The sequence below is a fragment of the Gymnogyps californianus genome, chromosome Z (genome assembly GCF_018139145.2).
Source record: "Gymnogyps californianus isolate 813 chromosome Z, ASM1813914v2, whole genome shotgun sequence".
NCBI classification, from domain to species: Eukaryota; Metazoa; Chordata; class Aves; order Accipitriformes; family Cathartidae; genus Gymnogyps; species Gymnogyps californianus.
The window spans coordinates 74626737-74652282 of record NC_059500.1 but is presented as its reverse complement, the minus strand read 5'-3'; the positions used below and the strand labels follow the sequence as shown (position 1 = coordinate 74652282).

At 41.5% G+C, this 25546-nt stretch overlaps 1 protein-coding gene across 3 annotated transcripts; it reads right to left on the bottom strand.

The window, feature by feature from the left end:
• Positions 1-291: 291 nt before the first annotated feature.
• KIF24 (kinesin family member 24) lies at positions 292-24749 on the bottom strand. 3 transcript variants are annotated; one of them, XM_050913207.1, is made up of 12 exons: positions 24136-24749; positions 20639-20828; positions 19060-19157; positions 16782-16997; positions 15136-15223; positions 12963-13084; positions 11258-11363; positions 8470-8541; positions 7710-7819; positions 4333-6774; positions 3306-3399; positions 292-994 (listed from the first exon to the last, which is right to left on the bottom strand). In XM_050913207.1, exons 1-12 carry the CDS (start codon positions 24747-24749, stop codon positions 854-856), a joined length of 4293 nt encoding a protein of 1430 aa, XP_050769164.1. In that variant the 3' UTR covers positions 292-853. The 3 variants fall into 3 exon arrangements, with proteins under 3 accessions (XP_050769164.1, XP_050769165.1, XP_050769166.1); XM_050913208.1 differs by lacking the exon at positions 292-994 and adding an exon at positions 1724-2017; XM_050913209.1 differs by lacking the exon at positions 292-994 and adding an exon at positions 2835-2974.
• Between the last annotated feature and the right edge of the window lie 797 nt (positions 24750-25546).

The following is a 25546-nucleotide window of genomic DNA, read 5'->3' as shown; positions in this document are numbered from 1 at the left end:
AGCACTGTTAGCAGCTTCTGAAAGCTCACCGCCTCTAACCAGTCTCTCCTTTGATGTGAAAAGTCAATTCTGTCAACCCAGACGATAAGCACTCTACAGCTGCGCCATAGTGCAGAGATCAGATGTTGTTTGGAGCGGGCAAGCTGTCGGCCTCTCACAGTTAGCAGCAGTATGAAACCCAGATGCTTATTAACATGCTAGATGAACCTTTGGTACAAAGCCCCTACCAAACCACTCATCACCCATGACTTAAGCCACCTCTTTCAGGAGCTCTGGAGCGTTCATCCCAAGCAAAGAAAAAATGTGACGATGTATTGCCTTCCTTCTTCTGAAAGTGACAGCACTTCTTGCCCTGCCTTGACTTCCATTTACTTATGGTCTAGTTACATTCATGTACTTCACAAACAATGGCTCCTCTCTTTCCTGGCTTCTGTTTGCAAACACTTCTCTGGATACCTTTTGAGCATTTCTGTTCAGACCTGTGTCTGGCTTCACAGTGTTTTTTTCTTTCTCCCTCATTTTCTTGGCAACACAGAAGTGCCTTTAATATGTGAGAAGCTGCTATGAATACCGTGGACAGGACTGCCTGCTGCTTGGTGAGATATTTAAAGGCTGCTGAATTGTTATTCTTAAGAACATGGCTTACTGGTATAAAGGAAATACAAAAGCTTGTGGTGCCAAGTAGTCATCTCTCATTTACTCAGTATTCTCTCCATCCTTATCTAAAACACACGCTAATCACAAACATCAAACCAAAAGCTATCCCCTACCCACCCACACTCTGCAGCACCAAGTGCGGCAAAACACTGGCTGTTTCCATAGCTGTTCTTGTGCATGTGTACGCAAAGAAGGTCTAAACCGGTGGAGGTGTTTGCAGGGACCTGTCAGTGCCAGGAGAGGCTGAATAGAGCTGAAGCTGGGCTCGCATCATTTGGATACACTTTGACTTCAGTACCAAGATTTCATCCAGCTTGGTCACAACATTCTGAAAATCCTGGTGAGGAAGGCAAAAGGAAAGTTTAGGGAACAACAGTAGCAGCAGGTTGGAGAAAATCAGCCTATTTTATGCACTGCAGCAGTACATAAAAGCATGTTTTCCATTCTGCAGCGTAGCAGATTAAATCAGTGTTTCCTTATTAAGGTCCTGACCCGCACAGACAAAGGTCAATACCTCTAAATACCGAGGTTAACTTACTCCGGTAGTTTTATCTGTTGGTGAAATTACAGCTAATACAATGGTTTAAAAAGAAAAATGTATAAAGCACCTGTTATCACCATGCTACACTGGTTAGCCTTTCAAAGGTTTGGTATAGGGACTGGTCATCTGACGTGCAGTTTTACAATGTACTGAACTCTGTTCCTGACAACTCTCGTGTTGGATCTAGCAATCATGAAAATAAATGGTGAGTTGGGCGACTCACTGATCAGACATAATAGCCCATTCTTGGGAGACGGAAGGAATTGTGTCACATCAGGTCACAGGGCCAGTCCAACTCCTGCATGGCTACAGGTCTGCTACATCTGACATGACATATTAGCAGTGTATATAGCCTCGGCCAAGGGGAACTCTACTTTCCATAGGAAGCTGCCACACAGATAAAAAGTGATATGAAACTGTGATTAAAACTGAAATGGAGGCAGTTATTTTTAAGCATGGCTTGTATTAATAAGGCAGCACTCAGACTTGCTCTGCTCTCCAGCTGAGAGCAGTGTTTGGTGCCTTTGTTCATAGGTCAGTGTCTAAGAAGCTGGGAGGTGTCAGCATCCTCAGGGCGAGGGACTTCAACTGCCACTGCATGAAAATCAATCATGCAAAAGCTTATTTGGCAGGACTCCAGCTATCTAGTGTACTGTATCTTTGTCTTGCAGGGACATCAGGACTGTAATGAAGACCAGCCCAGCTGCTGTGGCATATTTTTCTTAAGCACTTTAAATACTGCTTGGTTCAGTATGTGGCCGGTCTTGGCAGGAGTCTCTCCTGCGGCCACATTTTCATGGCTGGAGAAGCTGCAACCACCTGAAAGTGGAAGGAGAGAAACTGATATGGGAAGTCCAATCTGAGTTCATTGCCCAAAGAAAGGTCATGCTGTGAAATAACACTACAGGATATAAGTTATTCACACACTGCTGGGAGGCCTGGCAAGCTTGTCATAATTCTGCTAGCCAGAAAATGGTTGCTTGCTGCAAGGGGCAAATAAATTAGGGGGGCGGGGGGGGCTGGTGTCCAATGACCAACAGACTTAGGAAGAACAATCTCAAAAGATTTTTAAAAAATTAAAAAAATAAGAGATTGTTTGTATCACTGCATTCTCTGCCACAAAACTAATACAGTTTATGGCTATTGTGCTGCTTTGTGAACTTCTATATGTTATCTGGTAGCACATCACATGCAGCTGGAAATCACAGCAAATAAGCCATGTGGTGGCTCCATTCTGAAATCCCCGAGGCCAGGGTCGCTGTAGCTGTACTTCAGATCTGAACTGTGATAGGAATTAAAATGGTTTGACGATGTAATGCAGTAATGGAGCTTGGCTTTATTGATAAGATGAGGGAACTGGGAAGGTAGGAGGTTCTCACTGAGAAATGTTAATAGTCTGAGTGAGAGATGAGACTTCTCCAACAGGTTTGACATGCATCTCTCTGGATGCAGGAGAAACAGAGAACTGGCATTGCCTGGCTAGCAGTGGGGCCATGCAGGTGTCAGTCTTTAGGTCTAGCCTACACTACTGCCATCCGAGACAAGGATAAGCCAAGAAACACTTGAGTGTCAAAAGTCAAGAGCCTGTGAGGATGCAAGTCACAGTGGTTAGAGCACTGGAGTGAGTGGGGCCAGGGGTTGGCACATCTGCAGCGTGATAGGCAAGGGACTCCCAGAAGGAAGAGGCAATGTGGCACTACGCCACCAACTGCGACATCCCAGTGTCATGCTTTAGGGGTGAGCTGTTTTCTGTGGTATTGACTTACTTGCTCCAGCCTGTAAGGAGAAAAAGGTCACATGGAAACATGCCGTGTTTAGTACAGCCTGGTACCCAAGATGCAAGATAAGAGAAAGCTGTTTTATCAGAGACAAGCGGTTCAGAGTTGGCTCATCAGTCTCCTTCTCCCCCAAGGACCCGGCCCTATGGAGACTGGCAAAGACACATCACGTACTGAAAATGAGCGGCCTCTCCTAGGACTCAGGGAGGCATCAGAGAATGAGAGGAAGAACTGACGAGGAATGTCACATCACTAATTCAAGTTAATAATCTCTAAGACTAATTTATGCAGGTTCAACAGGCACTGAAATCATCATCTGAAACACTTACCATTGAAGATATCTGATTTATCAAGCACTCTTCCTTGAAGCACAAGGATGCCATTTCATCCAGCTGCTGCCGATGGGCCCGAATTACAGCCTGTCTGATTAACATAATATACCACTGGTTACACAGCCTGCTGTGCTACCTGTAATTTCTGTTGGCCTCAATAAACCTTGAAGGAGGTTTACCCCAGAGGAAGCCTTGCTGTCCTGTGTCCCTGGCATTCAGAAAGTGTACACCAGTGCTGCTTGAAGTGCAGTGGACTGCACTGGTTTGGGGTTAAAGATGACCTTAAAGACTGAGGATTGCTCAGAGAGGAGTGACCACAGCCTCTCATTAGCATAGGCAGCACAGGGGCACATACTGCTTTTTACCATAGGAAAATCTAGGAGCAAAAAAATCATCTAATTAATTGGTGAAATGGCTTAAAACCATGAGGTTGTAAGTCATTTTGGTGAAAAACAGGCAGGGCGGGAAGGCAGTGCTGCTGTTCATTCACCTGAGTAAGTTTCTCTGACCAAAAACGTATTTTCAGTCATGTGAATGCAGTCCAGTCCTTGGGAGCTGACAGTGGTAGCTCATAGTACTTTGAAGGTTTACATCTACGTCTTCAGTGACTACCCAGCTGCTCTAGCTGTTTTTCTTCCCATAGGGATGCAACAGCTATCAGCTGACTCTTGATGGGAGGGTTTGATATATTTTAGGTACTTTACAGCTTATAGGAAGCCAATTAGTTACTGAAAACTGCAGTTTGTATTATAATATTAATTCCTCTAGCATTATCTGAGGAAGCTCTAATAGAATAACTGGCTTCCTGTGAGATTTTAAAATATCACAAAATAACAAGCAATCATATATTTATAAGATAATGACTATAAATTATCATTAATCTTATTAAATAATTATTTCATAGATGGATTTCCCATCGGTTTTTAAAAGTACGTATGAGTATGATATATAAATAAAGGCAAATGTATCACATGTCTAGAATTTCTAAGTTTCACGACAAACTTCAGTGATGAGCAAGACTTACTGTGCCTTTTCTAGGGCTTCCCTCTGCCACTTTCCCATCTCTGATGTAGCACTTGGAGAGCTGCTGCTGGACATGCCTGAGGGGCTCTTTGCATTTGCTAATGGCTTATTATCTTTGGTTGTATATCCTGAATCTGCAGCAAAAGTCTCTTGTGTGAAAATACTCTGCATTAACTTGGTTTTTAGCAACCCTATTTCCTCATTGCTGAACGATGACTTGGCTGGGTCTTCAGAATGACCGAAGTCCTCATTCCTCAGTCCTGACTTGGGCTGCAACAGCAGGCTGCTTTCTTGAGAAGGGGACTGGACTGTGTAATCCATATTTCCCACACTGAGAAAGCATGGTGCACCTGAAAAATAGCTCTTTTCAGGTATATCAACATCTATTTCCTGAGCCATGGGCTCAACACTGGGTCCTTGATTTGAGTTAGACTTTCCTGAATTACCAGTATTATCTTTAACATCAGCATCACACTGTCTGCCACCTGAGTATTCCCTGCATGTTGAGTTACTGAGAAACAAACCACCCTCTCTCTCTCCCCCAGAGCCCGTGGATTCAGCTGCAGATGTTTCTGTCAGGTCACATCCAACAAATAAACTGTGAACGACTCCTTGCTTTGATGAACCCGAGCCCAGAAGGCAGCAGCATGGCTTCACATCACAGCAGGTGGGTGAAAGCCGCTTGTCCCCTGTTTGTGGGGAACGCAGCAGGGCACAATGTCTTCCACCACGACGCATTTGCTCCCCCAGTTCCAGCATACTGTCCGTCAGAGCTCTGCTTCTCGTACACTGCCAGCCCTCTTCCTCAAACCTTTTCTGGGAGCCATGTATGTTCCTGTCCAACATCTGCTTCACACGGGGGGACTTCTCTTGGTTAGAAGACACTTTGTCTGTATCGGTTGTTTCCTTGTAGTCCAGAAGCGATACTGTGAGAGGGGACATTAGCTCAGAAGTGAATTCTGAGGAACAACTGGAAGATCCACAATGGTTAACTCCATTTTTTCGAGCTTTCCATTTTACATCTCCTGCAAGGGCAGCCTGTCTCTCCAAAGTGGATTCTTCCCTCTCTTCGTGCTGGAGGTCGATCTCTTTGCATTCTGGAGTTCCCGATTTCAATACAGGAGAAACATCGAAGTTTGAAACATCCTTTTCTGGAGTTAAGGTGGCTTCACTGGAGTAAATGAGACATCTGTGTTTGGTTTTGTACTGTTTGTGATCAGCTAGGAAATCTTTGCCATTTTTCCAGTTACAAGCAGGATCTTCCTGCAGGCAGTAAGGTTTTTCTGCAGTATTGCTTGAAGAGGACTCAATAGTTAAGTCATAGCTCCAGTCTGATGGAGTTTTGCTGCAGCCTGCATTTTTAATGGATTCTTCTGTCTTTGGGCTGCCCTCACTACAATCCCAGCTGTCATCTAGTTCATGTTCTTGCATGGGTATTGCATATTTAAAAAATAAATCCTGTCGCTTTTGGCCTTTTTGCTCTTCTTCAGTTCCTTGTTCTCTTTGATGAAGGAAAAATGAATGTTGACTGCATTTGTTGGTGTTTCTTCTTTTCACGCTCTTTTGACTACAGACAGGTGAGAAAGAATCTTCACTGAAATCACTGTCATCCAGATCTTCCAGCTGCATTCCCTCTTTGCTCTGTACTTCTGTGGGAGTAAGGCTCAGCTCCTGCTTCACTTGAATCTCCTGGGGCTTGTATTGCGTTAAAAACCTCTCAAGAGGTTGATAGTTCAGTTTTTGCTGTAGAATAGGTGGCTGCTGAAACTGCTGGTGATAAAGACGTAAATGCTCTTCCCTCTCCTTCTGAAATGGAGGCAGATTTGTCCAGGTTTCAACATGTTGTTTAGCAAAGGTGTTTCCCCATTCCTGTCTGCCTTCGGAAGGCAGATTTCCATCTCCAAAGGAAAAATCATCTCTAGAAACAAGCTGCTTCTGAACAGGTTGCACTGTCTGGACTTTCAGGCACTGGACAGGTGGTCTGCCTTGCATATACTTGTCTCTCTGGCCACTCTCTTTTTCTTCTGCCGTGGCAGCATTTTTGATGATGAAATCCTTCGCAGTGGAGTTCTTTTCAGAGTGCGGGGACAGATCATCAGTTTTCTTCTTCAGGGGATGTGCTATCCGTAGGACTCCCTTAACTGGGCTAGTGTGGTGGAACCACGGTGAGCTGGGATTTCCTTTGTAGGCATGTCCTTTGTTGACTCCCCTGAAGGCAGAGGTAAAAGGGACACTCGGTGGCTGGAATGCTGCAGGACATGCCTTTGTTTTTGTAGCATTTGAGAGATGCTGGAGGCCTAACTTCACTTTCTTTGGAGAGCTCTTTTCCCCAGGTGGCAAAGAGGGAGAGTTTTGGACACGTTTTGGAGATATGTTTCCACCTGTCCGATGCCTGTTTGTGACAGGGGTAGAACATTTAATCCCTTTCTTCAGCTCTTTGACCCTGTAAATGAGGCTGGCTTTAGAAGATGTCATGCTTTCAGATAAATAACAGTGTCTTCAGAACAAACTAATGCTTTCACATATTGAGGCTAAACACTGAATTCAATGTCATGATTTCTGTTTTAATTGTCAGTGATCCACACAAGCATCAAAACCCCTCTGCAAAAATGCCTGAACTTCAAGAAAGGTCTATAGCAGTATTTTGAAGTGCTTCCTTGAACAGTGCCTAACAGGTCAAATGGGTGAAGATGGCCTCTGTTTCTGTGTAAGAGCGTTGCATTTCCACACTTCATAATGCAGCATGGCACAGTGCCAGCTCAAGACAAGCTAGTACTCTCTGCAGCACATCATAGAATCCCACAAGACACAAACTAGGGCTTTTGGAGTAGTTGCAGTGGGGCTAATTAGCTCAGGTGATATGTGTACAGGGCTATACTGCTCCTGGATCAGACTCATCAGTGCAACTGTGAAGAGCTGCTTACCTGGTATCACCCTGTCCCCTCAACTGTTTCCTTTACTCCTCTTCCCCTTAAGCATCTCTTGTCCCCTTAACCCCAGCATTACACAGCCTGTAATTTACCTCCTCCTGTGTAGGAGGGAGGGTGAAGGACTTGCACACATTCTAGGCAGAACTATGATACAAAACTAAAACAAAACTTTTGATTGCTGAGGTTAGTAATCCTGCAGTTACAGGGAGCACAGTGATATTTTCATCACTAAAAGCTGTCATCAGAAAGGATTTACAAGACCCAGAGAATTTTAAGACCAAATATAAGAGTTGGAACAGGTAAGGATTTTTTTTTGCATTGTGAAAATTGCATTTCTTGCCTAAATCAATATTTCCAATGCAGCCAAAATAAAATGTAACCACAACCATCATATGTTACCTTTTTCTTTGTGTTTTTCACCTTGGCAAGATTGAGTTTCATCACCTACCTGTCAGCATATCGTAAAGTGTTCAGGGTATGCTCTGTAGCTATGTGGCTAGGTGATACATTGGCTATCATACACGTCTTGGAATTGCCAATGAAAGAATCCTTCAGCACCTAGGGTTGGAAGGAAAAAAAAAAGATTCTTAGCAATTCATGTACCTTGCATTTCCTGTAAATTAGCAATGTGTACAGAGGCAGTTTAACATGAGTCAGGTGATGCACAGTTACTGTCTTTTTTTTTTAAATGTAGTCCTCTTGTCTCAATTTGTCTTGCAATTCTTTGTTTACAATTTAAAATGAATACAAGTGTTAATCAGGGCTCTGAACAAGCGCTTGCACCAGGTGCCACAAGGGTGCTCATATGTTTTGAGGAATAAAGCATATGTTACAACTGGAGTGAAGAAATGTTGATGAAAACTCCCAGGACTGTTACTGCACAGAAGATGCAAGATTGGTTGCAGACTGGGTGGAGATGGATGGTAACTCTGAATGAGTCTGGAAGGTAGTGTTTGGGGGTTTTGTTTGGTTTTAGTTTTTGGTTTACTTGGTTTTTACCATGCCAGTCCCCAGGATTGACTGGGGGAACTGGCAGTTGGCCTTAACTCTGTGATTACCTTTAAAATTAATGTTTGGAAGAGTTATACATTTCTCTTTTCTTCAAGAGTTTAATAGCAGTTATTGAATTATGTCCTTTTTTAAATTATTATTTTTTTATCTTGTCCTCATCAGGAAAACCTCTACTGTTGCCTTTCTGCTCGTTTTACCTGAGTTAATTTGCTTTGCCGGAAAGGAGTATGTGCATGTTCCTGATCCAACGCCCGAATGCATTCCTTTAGCTACCAAAAGGAAAAAAAAAAAAAGTAAAAACAGAGGGTGAAAAATGTATCAATCACACACTGGCAAGGAACTGAATTGCATCAAACCTAACCTACGAATGTACTATTTCCCTCATGCACCTTTGACTCCTAGTATGTGATGTCCCTTGCAAGGGGAGTTTGCTGCTGCCACAGCCACGAATGGCCAGCTTCAGCTAGTTCAGTCAGCAGCGCCAGTTTAGCTGCACTCAAAGAGAGCAAAGCTGCAGGACAGAGCACAGCTAGCCCTGCCTGATGGCTCTGTGGGCTAGACAAAACCCAAGAAGCTGGGTAAATACACACGTTTAGCACACCCAGAGCTCCACGCTACTGTGGACCTGCTGCTGCCTGCACCATAGCTAACTAGTTTGAAGCCAGATTGGGTGTACCCCAGGCTATGCTGCAGCTTGCAGGGCAGGTGTACCCTAAGAACAGAGCTTTTTGAGCTCCATCTCTTACAAATTTCTTTCTTCTAAAAGAAGCTCTTCCCCTTCCAAAAATATCCTAACACTTTGGACAACAGAGTGCAAATTTCTTATGCCACTCTGGCAATATTTTCATACCTTAGTCAGAGACAGCACGAGCTACTAAGTGCATATTCCTCCCCATACTCACTATAATCTGCAGTCTAGATGTCCCATCTATGCGTGGGTACACTGGGCTGTGTTAGAAGGCAGCTGATCTCAAGCCATTTCCTCTTCACACCAGTGCAATGCACCAAACCCAACCAAAGGGGAGAGCAGGAACCAGCACCAAACAATGAGCTGTGAGGGGAGCTGGGTTCAAGCCCAGGTTCAAGCCCACGCTCAGAGGGTAGTACAGATACAGCCTGTCTCTCTAAACGAACATGTCACTGTGACCTTTGACAGGCTAATAAGAACTATACACAAAACAGTGAGAATGAAACAGACTACACAGGGAGCGGAGATACAGCTACAAAACTCCTATTAAATCTAACAGAACATGAGCAGCTAGCTACACCCATGCCTTTCACAGAACTTGTTAGATCTTCTTATTGTTAATAACCATCAACAGAGCTGGCCTGTAGTCTTGAAGAATCATCCCTTGATTTATTACCAGCCTTTGGAAAAAGATGTCATGTTCAAACTCAGAGATGTGCAATTTTTTGCCGTATTTCCACTGGAATAAGCACAATAGCATCACACTCCATATCAAGCCTGGATGCTCTCTAAAATTGGCAGGAATGGACTGTGTAGCCATGAGACAGGTCATTTAGAGCAAACATTGAAGGAAAAATAAGCAGATTACAGTATTGTCGTGGTGATAATAGCATGAAGCAGCCTTTCTACATTTGAAACCTTACTACATTCTACATACACCCACTTAAAATTACTTATTTCTCACTTTTACTGCATTTTATTAAAAATCACACCTCTAACAAGTAGATCTAACTATTCTAATTTTTTATTGTGCTTCTCATAATTGCAGTATCTGAACATCTTCTACTTGAAATCAACATGAATATTCAAACCAGCAGCAAACTTCAAAGTTCATGTGTTCTAAGGCCTGAAGAGAGCGTTATGATCATTGAGGGCAGAGCGAGGTTTTACAGGCTGCAGGTCATGTAGACTTACTCAAAGATGCCTTTTATAGTTAATTCAGTCACTACTTGTAGACTGCCTAGGTATTTAGTCAGCTTCACACAATACCAACAATACACACACTCTGATTTTAAAGTTCTTTTAAAAAGAGTTTCATGAGCTTACATTAAGCCTCACTTCTCAGGAATCCTTTCTGTTCAGGTCCTGACTCCCCATACCATTCAGTTATTCACCAGCAAGTACTCATGAAAGCATGAGGTACAGAAACACATTCACTTTACAGGCTGTCTCCCAGTATGAATGCTAATATTCCACAGCAGGAAAGCCTCTGTGCAAAAGAACATTCTACATTCTCAAAACAGAGAAAGCCACCTCCTATTTACAGCACACTAAGAGGTAAGGTTGTGTGCACTAACTTCTGCATTGTTGACTCATACTCACTGATGGCATATCGTCTTCAGTCTCACTTAGAGAAGCCCTCAGTCATCAGTGAGCTTTGTTCATTTGAATTAAAGGAGGTGCAAAGCCTTCCGCACAATTTATACTTAGAGGCACTTCTGCTTTATCTTAGATGGCACTTCTGTGCTCCTTGTCCCTCTTTACGTGATTGTGTACACTTGTAAAAGACAGTTTGCATTAAGAGTGCATTTCTTCCTGTTCCTTCATGCCCACACACGAATTGCTAGTTTCTATGCTCTTGAATATTTAAGTCCTTTACTCCTGATTTGAAAGAGAAGTCTGAGTTCAAGTGCTGAAAATAACCAGCAGGAACAGATGTGCTTTTATGAAACAAAAACAGCAATCCCAAGCCAATATTCTCTGGAAGTAAAAGGGAAAAGACTTTCTATAAAAAAAAATGTGGGACACTTATTAAACACAGCGTGGAAAATGTTAGGTATAGTATACCTGGCTGGCTGTAAGAATGGATTAAAAAGACTTTATTTTAATCACAAAATCTTTTCCCTCTTAAATTGTCTTTCAGGCGTGAGACAAATTAAACTGGACACGCTTAGTACTTTAGTTATTTGTTCCCCTCCATGGAATACATACATATATTATTTTGTGGTTCATTTTCATCCTAAAACACATGCTAATAATTAAGTACAAAACCTTCCCCAGACATGCTAGTAGCTTACTGCTAAAAGACTTTGGTTTATTTCTGCTCCTTCCATTTTTGTTTGTCGATCTGAGTCTCTGGCATCAGCTGCCCTTTCACTGCCAGCCAAGTCAATGAATGATATCCTAGAAAAAACAAAGTTGCATTTATCTCAGAGGCTTTTTTTTTTCTTTTTCCCTTTTTTTTTTTTAAACCAGAGGGCTGCAACACATGACATCAAAAGAATGATTAGACAACTACTTTTGAACAAAGAGAAATACCCACTGGAAATATCTGAGGCATCAAAATAAGCATAGCAGCAGGAACAGTGTCAGAGCATCCTGGCACTAACACAATCATAACAGAAAGTGTAATTGCGTGTGATGAGAGTGCTCCACAGTTTAATGGATAAGCTGTTTAAAGTGCAACACATTCATCTCTCCAGATAATCACTGTGCTTGCAGCTTCCTAAGAACACAGTTAAAGAAATTTAAATTTCTTGATTCTCCTTCCAGGTAAAACAGACAACTGCCCTGTCAAATGGGAATTCAGGGCAGTATGAACAGAAATTTCCAGTGTAGTAAGTAATACACTGAGCTTTCAGTGTTCCTTGTCCCTTCCTTCCACAAAACTCCATTACTCCCTCTCACGTTCCCTAGCTCTGGATGCCAGCTGCTGTACAGACCGTTGCACTGTATCTTTGTCTTGGCCCTTCTTTTACTGGAACAGCCCTGACTTATCTTATAGGCATATTTTGGGATCCTTTCCCCACTCCAGTTCCACCTTGCTTTCAGTAACAAAATAAATGCCACACATGCCACACTTACCTAACCACATACACTTCTGTTTCTAAGCCTGCCTGTTCTACCTTTCCCTCTCTCCACTGTCTGTGGCTCTTCCATTTTGCCTTGTATATAAAATAAGATCCTGGAAGGAAGACTGCATGGTAGTTGCTGGAAGGGTGTGTCAGCATGGTTTTTTGACACTCAGCAGTAATTAGATACCTAGACCTCTTTCCTCAGACCTATTTCTGGGGGTTGTTTAGTCTGGAGAAAAGATGACTGAGAAGAGGCACAATTACAGTCTTCAAATACATAAAATGGCTACTACAAGAGGAAGTAAACTGCTCTTTTTGTCTGCTGCAGATAGCATCAGTCTCACACTCTCAAATTATCAGGGAGGTTTAGGTGAGGTGCTATGATTCCTCTGACCAAAGGCAAACATCTCTAATGGAATCATCTCCACCTGAGCTAGTCATCCCAGGCTCCCTTTGTAGTCAATTACAGGACAGAGGTGCTTTGAGGGGCAAATCCATCTGACCTAATTTAGGTGACTCTGCAGAATGGCATGAATTGGATCCCAGAAATGACTATTTCTTTCTACTGACTTCAAAGGTGACAAGCTCACATGTGGATATACCCATTGCAGACATCTACCTTTAGCCAGATTAACGCCAGACAGGAAAAGCTTTCTAACACTGAAGATGAAGGGATGGATTTGATTGCCAAACTCCTTCACTGGAAATTTTTACAAACAAGTTTGACAAAGGTCTCACAGATGTGGCTTAAGCACTCTCCCTGGGAACACAGAAACAACTGTCAAACTTCTCAAAGTCCCTTTGAACCCTATCTTCTGATGTAACTCACAGCTGCCCACTAACTCAACACCTCCTCTTTGTTTGCCTCCTGGATGTCCCTGGGCTTGACTTCCTCATCAGCCCTGAGGACTCCCACTTCTAGTCTTACCTTCCAAATGTCCTGTTGGCGGTATCTTTAATTTGGATTTGGATGATAGCATGAGATCGAGAGGAATCTGAGTTGACTCCAGTAGCTCCTGTGCTACGTTCTTTCCCCCCCTTCAAAATCACCTGCAAAATAAGGGGGACAAAATCCAAGCAAATTGTAAATAAAACCACAATCTCTCAGAAAGAGGTCTTGTCCTCCTCAGATGAGGAAATATTAGGAGGAATGGTTCTTAACAGCCTTAAAATTTGGTGCAAGGAAGATGTTAAGTTAGACTGGATCCCTTCCAATGTTTCTTCCAGAACTTTGTATATGGACTTGCTTCAGTGACACTATGGAGCTTAGAGAGCATACTGCAGGTAAGAAGCTGTTGCATCACACATTCACTTGGATTTGCAAAATACCCAAACCATGAAATTAAAAACAAAAGTTCGGCAGCAATGAAAGAAAGCAAGTCTGCAGATATAACCTAAGAGATTAATGAGATTGTATTTTGTGTGTAACTTTCGGGATAACAGTACCCATCTATTACATGAGAAAGTGATATTTTAAAAGAAAACAACAAACAGTTAAAGTGCTAAAACCTTTCTCCATTTCCATAACTAAAAGAAATTATGCCAGAGTAAGGAACAAGGTTAAAAGATCAGTTATACTCAATACAACAACAAAATAAAAAAACAAGGAAGAGAGGCAAGGCAGAAGGACAAAGGCTCCTTCAAGATACAAATGTGGATAATTCTCTCTGAAAACTTTTAAGGACTATCGCAGAAAGCCTAGCAGCAACTGCAGCAGGGCATTCATAAAACAGTCATTAATTTTGTTTCTGGTTGTAAGAAATCAAAATATTATCTAACAAAATCAATACGTTCTCAGTTGACAGACGTGCGTTATTCATGCCTTTCAGTGGCCAATTCTCAACCAGCAACCTAACCAATTGCTGCAGGTCCTGAGCATTATATTAGTGCTAAATGCAGATAATTTCTGAACCAAAGCCAACATCAGTGAATAACTAGAGATGTATTCAAGACTCTTCCCATACATCTGTTGCAGGCTATTCAGAAGCTCCGAGTCAAGCCAGTGACATTTCTGTGCTCAAAATGGCCTGTGGACAATATCAAATTTTTTTGCTGAGATACCTGTAAGAATAAAGTCATTTAATAGCTCTTCTGTGTGTGGAATGTGATAATACAGAGGAATGTGTTAATCAAGCATATAGCAAATTTACACTCTAATTTGCAGAAGCATCACAAGCATGTCCCGAAGCTTGGAGTTAATGGGAAGATGAAGAACAAAGTTAAATGGAATATAAGTGGGCAACACCATGCCAATTTTAATGAGTCAATTACACTATCAGACACTTGTAATTTACACTTCTTTACTGAGAAAGGAATTAAACTATGCAAAGTCAGGCTAAAGAGAAAGCAGATTTAACCAGCTTGCTTGCTGCAGGACAATGCAGAAAATTTGCCAGTGCCCCTTTAGGGCTCAGCCAGGCAGGGAAGGAAAACTGAAGCCTTGCTTGTGCTGAATGTCAGCGACTGTTTAAAGATCCTAATTTTACTTGGCTGTTACCACCCATCATTATGTAAGCAGTGTCTTAATCCTAATTCAGATCAATATCTCAATCTTAAGTATTTTCTAATTTCTAGTTCTATTAACTTTCAAATTCATATCTTTTGTCCCACATCCACGTACCTTTAATGTAGAAAATCTAAGTTCATAGAAGCCAAAGAAACCACACTGGGAGAAAATACTTATCCAGCTGTCAGGGTCCCTTGCTGGGACACTATTTAATTTCTGGAATAGTGATAGCAGTCTATTTCTTGGCAAAGATCTTTCCATAAGGAGTGGCAGCAGAAGCAACAGCTGTAAATCAACAGCTTGCATGTTGCTAACACAAGTCACAGTGACCCAAGAAGCTTACTGAATAAAGGCACTTTTAATAGTGCTCCTCAGTGCTCTGTTGGGGTTGCCAGTTTCAGAACCTTAAAACAGGAACATACTTATGTACTACACAACAAATAACAATCTCTGTAAATGACATATCTCACTGTCATGGTTTAACCCCAGCTGGCAACTAAGCACCACGCAGCCGCTCACAGCCAAAACCAGGACACTCACAAATCAGCAAATCAGGCTGTAGAAGACAAAAAATAACCGCAAACATAGAGGTTACCTCCAACAGTAGATCTACAGAGTCCACCTGAACCTCCCGCAGTCCAACTATTTGAACAACATGCTTGCTATCTTCTCTTGCAAAAAGTCTGAAAATGAAACAGTGCAGAAAGGAGACTTCTGAAATCTCAAACAGCAGCAATGAAAACACATCAGTGCTATGACACTGTGAAAAAGCAATCAAGGCTACTGACTGGGGAGAGGCACCACTGTCATTCATTTTCAGAGCTGAAGAGGTATTTCATTTATAACATCTACCACTGATATTTCACTGTTAGAGAGACATTAGCAATGCATTTCTGCTAGTTCAGGAATATAATAAAACAGGGAAGTAAATTCTGTTTACATTTTAGAGTTCCTGTCTCTCTTTAAACTGCATCTCAGACTTCTCTAGAAGTTCAGACTGTAAGTTATGCTCTGTTCAAGTTTTCAAGATTTTTGCACAGGATTTTAAAGCAGCTCGCATAGCCATAGAGTCAGATTTCAGAGCACCTCTGCTATGAATCACACAGAAGCGTTACAGTGTACAGGAAGAACACAGAAATGATGCACATGGGAGGAAGTTTAATCTCCTTCAACAACATGTAAGATCGCTAACGGACATGCAGAGAATATAAGGACACACTTTCTTAGTAAATCAACTCCTTACCTAGCGAATTACACCACCTGCTCCTTAAAGACTGTTTTGGAGAAAGGGAACACACATGCACAGAAATAGGTGCTTCCTTTGTGAACACATGCTCACTTCCCCAGGCAGAAAGCCTCCCTCTTAAGCCCTCCAGTGTGCTCTAAGGATAGTGCTCTCAAGGCTGCTACAGGCCTCCAGCTGACAGGTAATGTTCCTTCAAGATCACTCTGAAAACATTTCACTGCTGAGATCTTAGGTGACTGTTATTTTATTTAGAGATTTCAGACCACAGTGATTTTTTTTTTTTTTTTTTTTTTTATACCAACTATGTACTGAATTGTGCCGATTTCCATTCCGGATGGAGCTCCTGTAGGAGTATACATCCATCTGAACGAGTCTGGGGCTGAGGTGCTACTACTGAGGGTGATGGCAGCATCACCTGCAGAGGCTTGCTCTGGTTGAGTCACTGGGCTGCCGGGTAAAGGCACTCAGGGAGAGGGTGAGCAGACTCTGCAGTGTCAAGCACAAGTGGGAGATAACGGGATCTTCACAGACTAGAGTGGCAAGAGCCAAAGCCCCACTGGCACAGCAGGAGGGACAGCCAGAGGTTATGTTTGAGCAGGGAAAGGCAGGGACTCCACAATGGTTGGCATAAGAACTTCTGGCCACAAGAAAGTTTTTTCTCTACCTATGGATGTTCAGCTATTATATCATTATCGTGTAAGCTAAACACCATGAGCTCATGTCTCAACCATAGGTCCTTATTCTTACTTATTCCCGCCCCCTCCCCCCCCCAGTAAAAACCAGGAGCCCCTATCAATGCCACAGTATTTAGTGTCAGATTCTGCCTTCCTTTCTAAGTAGCTCCTAGGAACAATCCTAATTAAATACATAACATTTACTATTTAACATGTTAACAATGTTAAATGTAATTGCATGAAACAGTAACTGATTTATAAATAGTAACCAACTGATTCATAACCATAGGTTTATAGTAAATTGTATTTTTATTTAAATACCTCTTCCTTCCATTTAGCAGGTCATAAAGCTGTCCACAGTAGATCTCATAAAAACTGATCAAAACGAGGAGATCTTTCCTTGACTGTGATGCTTCCAGGTGTCTAAAGATGTCCTTGGCAGCCAAGGCGTAGAGTCCTGGGTTCCGGTGAGTACCTATCATAGTGTAAGTCTTGCCAGCACCAGTCTGCCCGTATGCAAAGCAGGTTGCATTTCCTCTGTGAAGATATATTTTTAGTGTCACATCTGATTTATTCAGATCTATTAAAAAAGATTCTGCAATGTTGATATCTAACTATAGCGGCCTCTTAGCAATGAGGTTTGGTTTGCTATCCTATCTGGGAAACTGCAAAACACGTAACAGTGATTCCCAAGCACGTCCTATGGAGATCTGGCACGTCACAGAGTGCTGGCTCTCTTCCTTTCTTCCAGATGCCAAAAATGCATTTAAGGAAACTAAGAATTCATTATTATTCTTCCAGCTGCTTAGATGCTGCAGAAGTATCGTAGGATTATGAATGGGAATCCTACTGATTATGAATCACAGAGAAAAATGAATGTGACATGAGATGCAAAACACCCACAAGTCAGGTTCTATATTAACACATGTTGTACCTGATGAAAATTAACACCCCAGCACTATAATTTACTGAGCAAGGTTACTTTGTCCCAGGCTGCAGTCCTGCAGCAGCTAAGTCAATCTAAAGACTTGTTGTTGCCTAGGGGAAGGTCTTGCTCTTCCTTTCCTCTGCTCCCAGCTGTGTGACCTACCCCACTTGACCCACCCTTGCCTGTGCTGGCTCTGATGTTTGACTTTACTGCACTGAAACAACAAAAAGCTTTCCACTCTTTTGCAAGCTAATTTTCTGCTGTTTCGGTGAATTAAAGTACCTCACAGAGGAACACAAAATATGCCCAAACCGGCTTTATGTAACCTATGGGAATGTGTCTAGTGGGGGGTAAGGAAGAGAATCATCCCCTTTAGTGGCAGAGAGCTGTTTGGTTCACTCACTCCAGCTAGTGAAACCACAGCCTTGACTTATTCCAGATTGCTCCAGCTTTGTCACCATATCACCTTAAGATTATAATGGCAATGCACATAAAATGCCAAGGAGGTCTCCACTGCCCTTCAAGCCCATCTAAGTTGAGGTTACTGCATGCCTACTTCTTCCCCATCCTTGCTCTTATACAAGCACTGAACCCACAAGTATGATGTGAACATCTTCAGGGAACTGAATCAGCCGAAGAAGAAATAATACAGAACAAATTATTTATTCCCCCCTACCTTAAAAAAAGACTTTTTAGCTGGCTCAGTACCCTGGCAGAGAAATGGGTAAAAATGTAGGGCCGCAGTAAGCACAGTGAACAATTTCTTGCCAGCTTAGATTGCAGAACTAGCTCACCATAGTGTCAGATTAGACCAATGCCAGTGAAGGGGATGCAGCAGGAGGGACAGAAAAGTTAGAGAAAGCTGAGAAAAAACAGTGGCATCTCTTCTGGTGGCATTACTGGATTAGCTGTAATGTGAATTGTGCCTTAAGTGATTATTACACAGCAAGCTACAAGCCTCATTCTCCTTTTTCACTTTTCTTTTCCCAAGAGCATGATACTCTCTGTCTCTGCTGATGATACTTGGAGATTTTCAGTACCAGAATGCTCCATTTTGTTAATTTTCAGCATGGATATGTAATCCTTTCCTTCAAAGACTCAAAAATGTAATTATATTCAAGCTTGTTACTTTGCATGAAAATAAGATCACTCATGTAAAGCCACCATCAATTTCCCATTAATGAGGAAGTATGTAATTCTTGATTAAGCCTGTAAGCAAATATAAATCAATAAAATAAAAATAAATCACAAATAATTTATATTGCCCTGTGAACTGTACAAATACATGCTAAAATATCTCACAGCAGCCTCATGAAAGATGTAATACTGTTCCTCTACAGATAAATGTGCCTTTGTTAGAGTGGAGATGAGACTTCAGAAATCCTGGCACACATTTTTTCGTTCTAAGCTGCCCATGGTTTATCTTTGTTGCACCTGAGGTCCAATTTTAACTTCCTCTGTGACTTAGATTTCTCATCAAATGTGAAGAAAGTCTTCCCTGATTTATTTTGTCAAAATTGCAATCAAAGACTTTCTAAAAGGGGGAAGGTATATGGCAAAGGTGAAATGAATGTATTTTTCAAAAGATGAAAAGCGTAAAGGAAAATTAAAGCAGTATATGAAATTGGAAAACAAGGCAAAAAATAACAAATGTAAGCACTGATGCCCTACCCGTTAAAAATATGCTGAATGAGAGGATGAGCTGTCTTCATATATACATCCTGATTGGTACATGACTCCCCAAAGACTTCATCAAAATAAAAAACATGCTGAAAAATAAATATGATCTTTACATGAAAATGAATATGTTTCACTTCCCCTCCACCCCCATTCAAAGGTAAAGTTAAACACAGAAGTCTTTCCAGTGACTTCATATGGCTTTGGATCAGGTACAAAGTGATCTAGCACATTTACCATGCAGCACAACATATGCAGGAACACATCATTACAACTAATAAGGAGACTGGGGGGGGGGGGGGGGGGGGATAAAGGGAAGCAAAGATCACATTTTCAGAAGAGTCTCCATGGACTGGTGTCTAACATTGCACTCTAATAAATTCACTGCAGTGTAAATTAAGGTGGTAGATCTCTAGGACTGAGAATCACTTCAACAATGCACAAACAAACCACACTAGCGCACAGGCAGATTAAACCAGGGAGTCTCAGCAGCTACGCTCAGCTTAGAGGGCAGATATGCTCTGTCATGGGCCTGCAGTTTGGGTCCCCCAGCCATGGAGCTGGAATATGCCCCACCACCTCCCATTTGCTCTGTACCCCTTGCTGTCCTTTCTATAGGAACCAGGAACGGAGGCAGGGTGTGTAGCCAGGCTTGGAAGCAGAGAAGTTCTCCTGGGTCCTGTAGAATAGACACAGCCTTTGCCATGGCATACTTTTGTTTGGACTATATTGACTGATAGCAAGATTTCATTTGTCTGTACTGACATAACAAAATTAATTAACAGTTATTTCAGCACTGAGATACTAAGGTGATAAGCACCGCATAAATGCCAAATATAGGTAGTCAGATGGAGGGAGTGGGGTCGAGTTGCTGCATGTGTCACACCGTAAAAGGTGGTACATGAACTGGGCCCGAGAGAGCTGCAAACTGAATTTTTACTGGATACTCCAAACAGTTGTTCCTAGGACCCAGACTGTAAAAATAACACCCAGTAGAGTGAGAATGGCTTGCTGCTCTCTAGAAATCAGTTCTGTTCCTGGTGCTGTCAGTCAAAAATGAGAATTTGAACTATGACAGCACAAGGTATTTGGGATTAAGAAACAAAGACCCAAAGGGAACTTAATTTTCAAAAGCATTTGAGAACAAAGGAAGGGAGGGGATGAGGGTGCACGTGATTCATTGAAACAGACCTACAGCGCTGAAATAGTGAAAAGGGAACTCCTCACTGAAGTACCCTGGAAAGCTATCAGGAGATTCTGCAGCAGGCAATTCTCCTGCAGCAACAGCATGTAGCAGAGTTTCATTTTGCCACGTGCAAAGCAAGCGGCGAGAGACATGCTTCTGAGGCTTAAAATTCTGGGCTCAGGTTTTCTGCCACAGGCTGGCATAAGTCAGGAGCAATTCAAATATAGTTATGCTGAGCTCATAGAAGAGCCCACCACCTATTTCAGTGCAAGAAATGCAGACAGCCCTTTTCTGTTTCCTCTCATGGAAACTCCAAGCACAATTTGCTTTATCCCATCCATGCAAGAGACTGGCGCATAAACACAACATTCAAGTAGAGCATGTTACCTGTAAAATATATTGGGTGAGATCAACCGCCTCCTTCTTCTCATGAAGAAGTAGGGTTTCTTTATCTTTCACTGTGATGATATTAACCTCCCCACGTCGCTCCTCTCTCAGACCTAGAGGACGTTTTCGGACACACACTCTGATTTTTTCACTCTCTGTCCATGGAATCTCTTTCTCAGAAGTACTGGATCTACAACAATAGTGTAGGTTTACATTTTAAAATCAGGTTACTACAGAATCTAGAATATGCGTAAATTTGTTAGCTTTATCAGATAAATGTTTCTGTCTTTAATGGCTTATCAAAAAAACGCCAAAACATGTCTCATTGTTACATGGTGACGTTTCTGCTGTTTTTTCCTAAATCGATGATGCCTTTTGTGCACTTCTGTTAAAAGAATAGTGGTGTTTATACAGCTACATTCCTGAACTTGTTGCTGGACGGGCATATTTTCAGTTGTCCACAAACATGTGATTGAAGCTGGCATAATATGCAAGTTAACTTAATGAAATTTAATCTTGCTGAAATTGTTCACAGTCGTGATTAGTCACTTAATAATGTACAGATAAAACTATGAGCAGATCTTGAAAAGCAGAGGGTGTAATATTTAGTTGCTTTTCCTCTTATACTGACTTTTATTCTTCCTATTACAGGCTGTCAAACAGGTTACAAGTAAATGACTTAAACTGGGATAAGACAGTATTACCATGTTCGTATTCAGCTCCAAGAAAATTAGAAATATTGATCTCGTCATTGTCTCCCCTTTGGTCTTTTTTCATAAAAAATTATGTGGTTTCAGACCACTGGCAAAGTTGCACTCTTGTGTTTTGGCAAGTCTACTTTAGTTCCCTTCAAGACACCTCAGAAACTTGAGGTCATTTCATGTTTCATTGAGTAACCTGCTGTGTAAATAATTTTGTGATGCAACATACAGAATATGCTTGAATTCAACCAAAATGTATTCATTCTGCCTTTCCCTTTTTCAAGCTGTCTTCAGCCAAATGAGTAATGATTTTCAGCCTGGATTTGAATGTCAATTTGTGAGAAAAAAGTAGTCATAATCAAGCCGCAACTTGCCCAAAAGTAGTGTTTCTGCCATGCTGTCCGAATGCCCTTCTAAAATCCGTTAATGTAGCAACTGAAAAACTACCATATACTAGTTGTCTAATAAATTAAAACCAAACCTACAAGTTACTTAATATCTCATTACAACTACAAGCTTATAGTACCATTGCTGTTGTGTTGCATGATTCCCCAGAAGCATACGACATGCAGATATAAATCTCAAGATGCGGTCTTCGAAGACCACACACAAGTAATCTTTACTTGTAACTGGAGTCCTTTAATTTTAGTACAGCTTTCCCATGCAAACCAGGATCAGGCCCTCTGTCTAGATGGAAAATTCTTTCCCCTGAAAAGAAAGGCAATGATACTGGAAATAAGATGCTTCATAAGCTAGTGTGAGCTTATGGATATCACTAGGCACCAAATGTTGTCAAACAAATGATCAGAGGCTCTGAAGTTTAATTCTCATGTCAGAGGCTGGATTTGGTGACCTACAGAAAGAGCCTGTTGTGCTCTGAGAGCTTGAAGGAAGAAGGACCGATTACAGGATTTGGAGAAAGGAAAAACTGAAGACTTGGAGGCTCTGTTTATGAAAGAAAAGGCATAAATTCTTTCTAGTACACAGGCACATTTAGTTGAATATATTTTGTATGGGAACAGAATGCATTTTAATTCTACATGCTGAACGTGAAGTTTAGATTATCTATTAAGCTTTCTTAAATAGAAATTGTATTTTATAACAAAATATATTTTTTTATTACTAGAAAAACCAAAAATCGTGACACAGATCATTAGAAACCTGATTAGACAATAGGTCAGAAGAATCACTATGCCCTGTCCGCTACTGTCAAAATCAAGCCATTTGCTGTGGGCAAGTGCAAAATATATTTAAATATATTTAAAGAGCTCTTTATCTTTCTGCCATCTGAACTCATGCCAGTGTTTTCCAGTGTTTCTCATAGATGAGACTAGATTAGCCTTCACAGTGGTCAAATCACAAGGTGACACGGGAATGGGTGGATGCAGTGAAGGAGTTAGGCACTTGCAAAACAGGAATCACAAACCCAAGTGTCAGCAGACTGGCCCAAGCCTGGAATGCACAACACGTACTCTGTGGTCAAAACAGGAGAAAGAGAAACTTAGGCATGTCAGGAGGAAGATGCAGAAAGCCCACAAGATGAACCATAATGCTAGGCACAGAAGTATGTACTTACAAAAAAAAGGAACAAGGAAAGAAAGTGAGAACGATGGAGATGCATGGCTCTATCGCAGGATTAAAAATCTTGAACTCCTCTAGCTGAGCCATTAGGTTATACTTGGTAATTTTTTACTTGCCAGCACTATGAATCCTGCCCTTTTACTTGCACCTTGGCTCAACTTCTAGAGGAGACAGAGAATGCACTAAGATGCCAATACATGTAGGAGGTTAGTGCACTTCTCTGGAAGGTGGGAATGATTTTCTTCCAGCAAAGGGGAGTTATAAGCCTCTGTCTTGCATTTCACAGTTTAAGTGCTCTAACTACTATGTCACCTTAGTACTTTTCCACTGTGGCAACAGCATCTATTGCTCCAGGCTACATGCATGCTCAATGGGAGTTGTAACTGGCACCCCGACTCCATGGATTCTCCCATATACCAAATCTTTCCACACAGCCTTCCCAGACCAAGCCCCAACCTCATACAGCTACCTCTCTTCACTGCATTTTAAACAAAAGTGCCACAACTGCATTGCAACGAGCTAGATGCTCGTAATATGTGTGTGCAGAGGGGTACGTGCTCTGCTGCTGAATCAGGAAAAAAATATTTTGAGCTTTAAAAATGTCGCCAGGATAGATTGACCAGTGGTTCAAGATAACCATAGCCCCTCTGTTACCAAACACTGGGAAAAGTGTTAAAGTTACAGATGTGCTTGGGGAGCAGCTGCAAGGCATCCCTCTCACCACCACTTCTATATCCCATCCCAGTTATATTCGTTCTGTTTCTTTTTAAAGCTCCAGTTCAGAAATTTCTTTATAAACAAATATAGCCATCACAACATGTATCCTTTTTACTGGGAAAACTTGACAAACTTATCAACAGACAATGCCATATTTTGAAAAAATGTTTTGCAAGATAGTCTCATGGAAAGAAAAAGAGAAAGAAAGATTGGCCAAAACACCAAGAAAACAAAGCCTTGTATCCTGAAAGACAATGAAGACTATTCTTAGACAACCTTGGTCAGTAGCAGCTGGTGAAATTCAGCTGATTCCTTCTACCAGACTTGGAGAGTCGCAAGTGCTTATTAATATCTCTCTTCTCTGTAAGATTTTGCATTGCTCTGTAGTGGTAGGATTGCTTATTTGGAGGTGAAGAAGACAGATTCTCCTCCACAATGAAGAAAGAATTAATTATGACTGACTTGCAATATAGCAAAATAAAGGTGACTGATTATTACCTGATACAGGAATGAGGTAGTCCGTAATTATACCCTGAAATATGAGTTATTCTTTGTACGATAGGAGCTTCAGAATCCCCCAGGAGAGGAGCAATATCATCAGAAACTGTTGGACAGCTCAGGTCCTTTTTTGTGCATATTCCAGGAGTATTTAGGTCTCTTCTAGTTAATCTGATCAGTTCTGAATCATGTGGTTGAACGTGTCCCAGCATTTCCCCTACACTGTTCTTCTCTTCATTGGCACTGAAATCAGATGAACCATACGATTCAGATTCAGAGTCTTTAACTGTTCCATCATTTTCTTCAAAGAAGGACTCAAAACGCAGCTGTCTACGGGGACCTGATCTGGTCACCTGAGGCTGAATGAAAAGGCCACTTGGTTGAAAATCTTGCTTGCTTAAGTCTGCAATGTCTTCCTCTTGCATAATTTTGATTATTCTAATGAGCTGAAAGAGTCGTTTGCGGTCATTCATGTCGTGGACTCCCAGTTTGGTATAATCTTTCATGGAAACTTTGGCAAGCTCATCAATCTTCTGAAGACCGAAGGCAGCAAAATGGGGATAGTATTTTTCAAGTTCTGCCTCACAAAGGCATTCATAAAGGCATGATGCCATCTTCAAGCTAAAGTCTACAAGAAATCAAACAAAATAAATATTAGAATTATATGAAACATCACATCTGACAAAGTTACTAGTGAAGAAACTACATATTAACTAGCCATTACCTGCAGCTAGCCTAGAAGCTTGTTTAACTCCAAGTTTACAATACACTAGACTGCCAAACACTACAGAATATAGCAATAACAACAATAAACTAACCATGAAACAAATATTTTATCTATGAAACTATATTTCAAAATTACAGACAATACACAATAACGTGTAAGAAATGCACAATGCAGTGTTACTTACTGCTGCAGAGTTCCTACTCGCCTGATGTCTACTTGATGAATGCCGCAGCTACTGAAACCTTGTCCTCAAGCTACAGAATGTAAAATGCCTAATTTTAGACACTCAATTTAATATCAGGGCATGTGGTCTAATGTGGTTCAGCTATCCCTGGTTAACTAATCAAAGGAGAAGAAATTGCGTTTGTCCTCACCTCAAGCTGAATAATTAAGACCATTCATCTTATAGATGAACTACAGCAAAGTTGTAGTTTTGTTGCATAACCTTCTCTTGTATGTCGTGAATCTTGTGAGCATTTCTAAGTGTCCTTGGCAGAATAACCAAAACATTCTGCAAAATCTGAAACACAGAATTTCTCTAAATCTATATATGCTACGGGAACGCCATACTTGCATTCTTGGGAAACCCAAAAAAGCAACATGCATCATTGAAAGGTATGCCAAAAACCCCTCAACTCCTTCACTCATGTCTCCCTAGCAATGCATTGTGCAGCTGTCTGTATC

Coding starts and splice junctions, on each gene's coding strand:
- KIF24 (XM_050913207.1), bottom strand. CDS start 24,749: ATGGCATCATGCCTTTATGAATGCCTTTGTGAGGCAGAACTTGAAAAA. Junction 13,085..15,135: donor CTGTAGATCTACTGTTGGAG/GTAACCTCTATG, acceptor CTTATTTTGCAG/GTGATTTTGAAGGGGGGGAA. Junction 7,820..8,469: donor GGCAAAGCAAATTAACTCAG/GTAAAACGAGCA, acceptor TTCCAACCCTAG/GTGCTGAAGGATTCTTTCAT.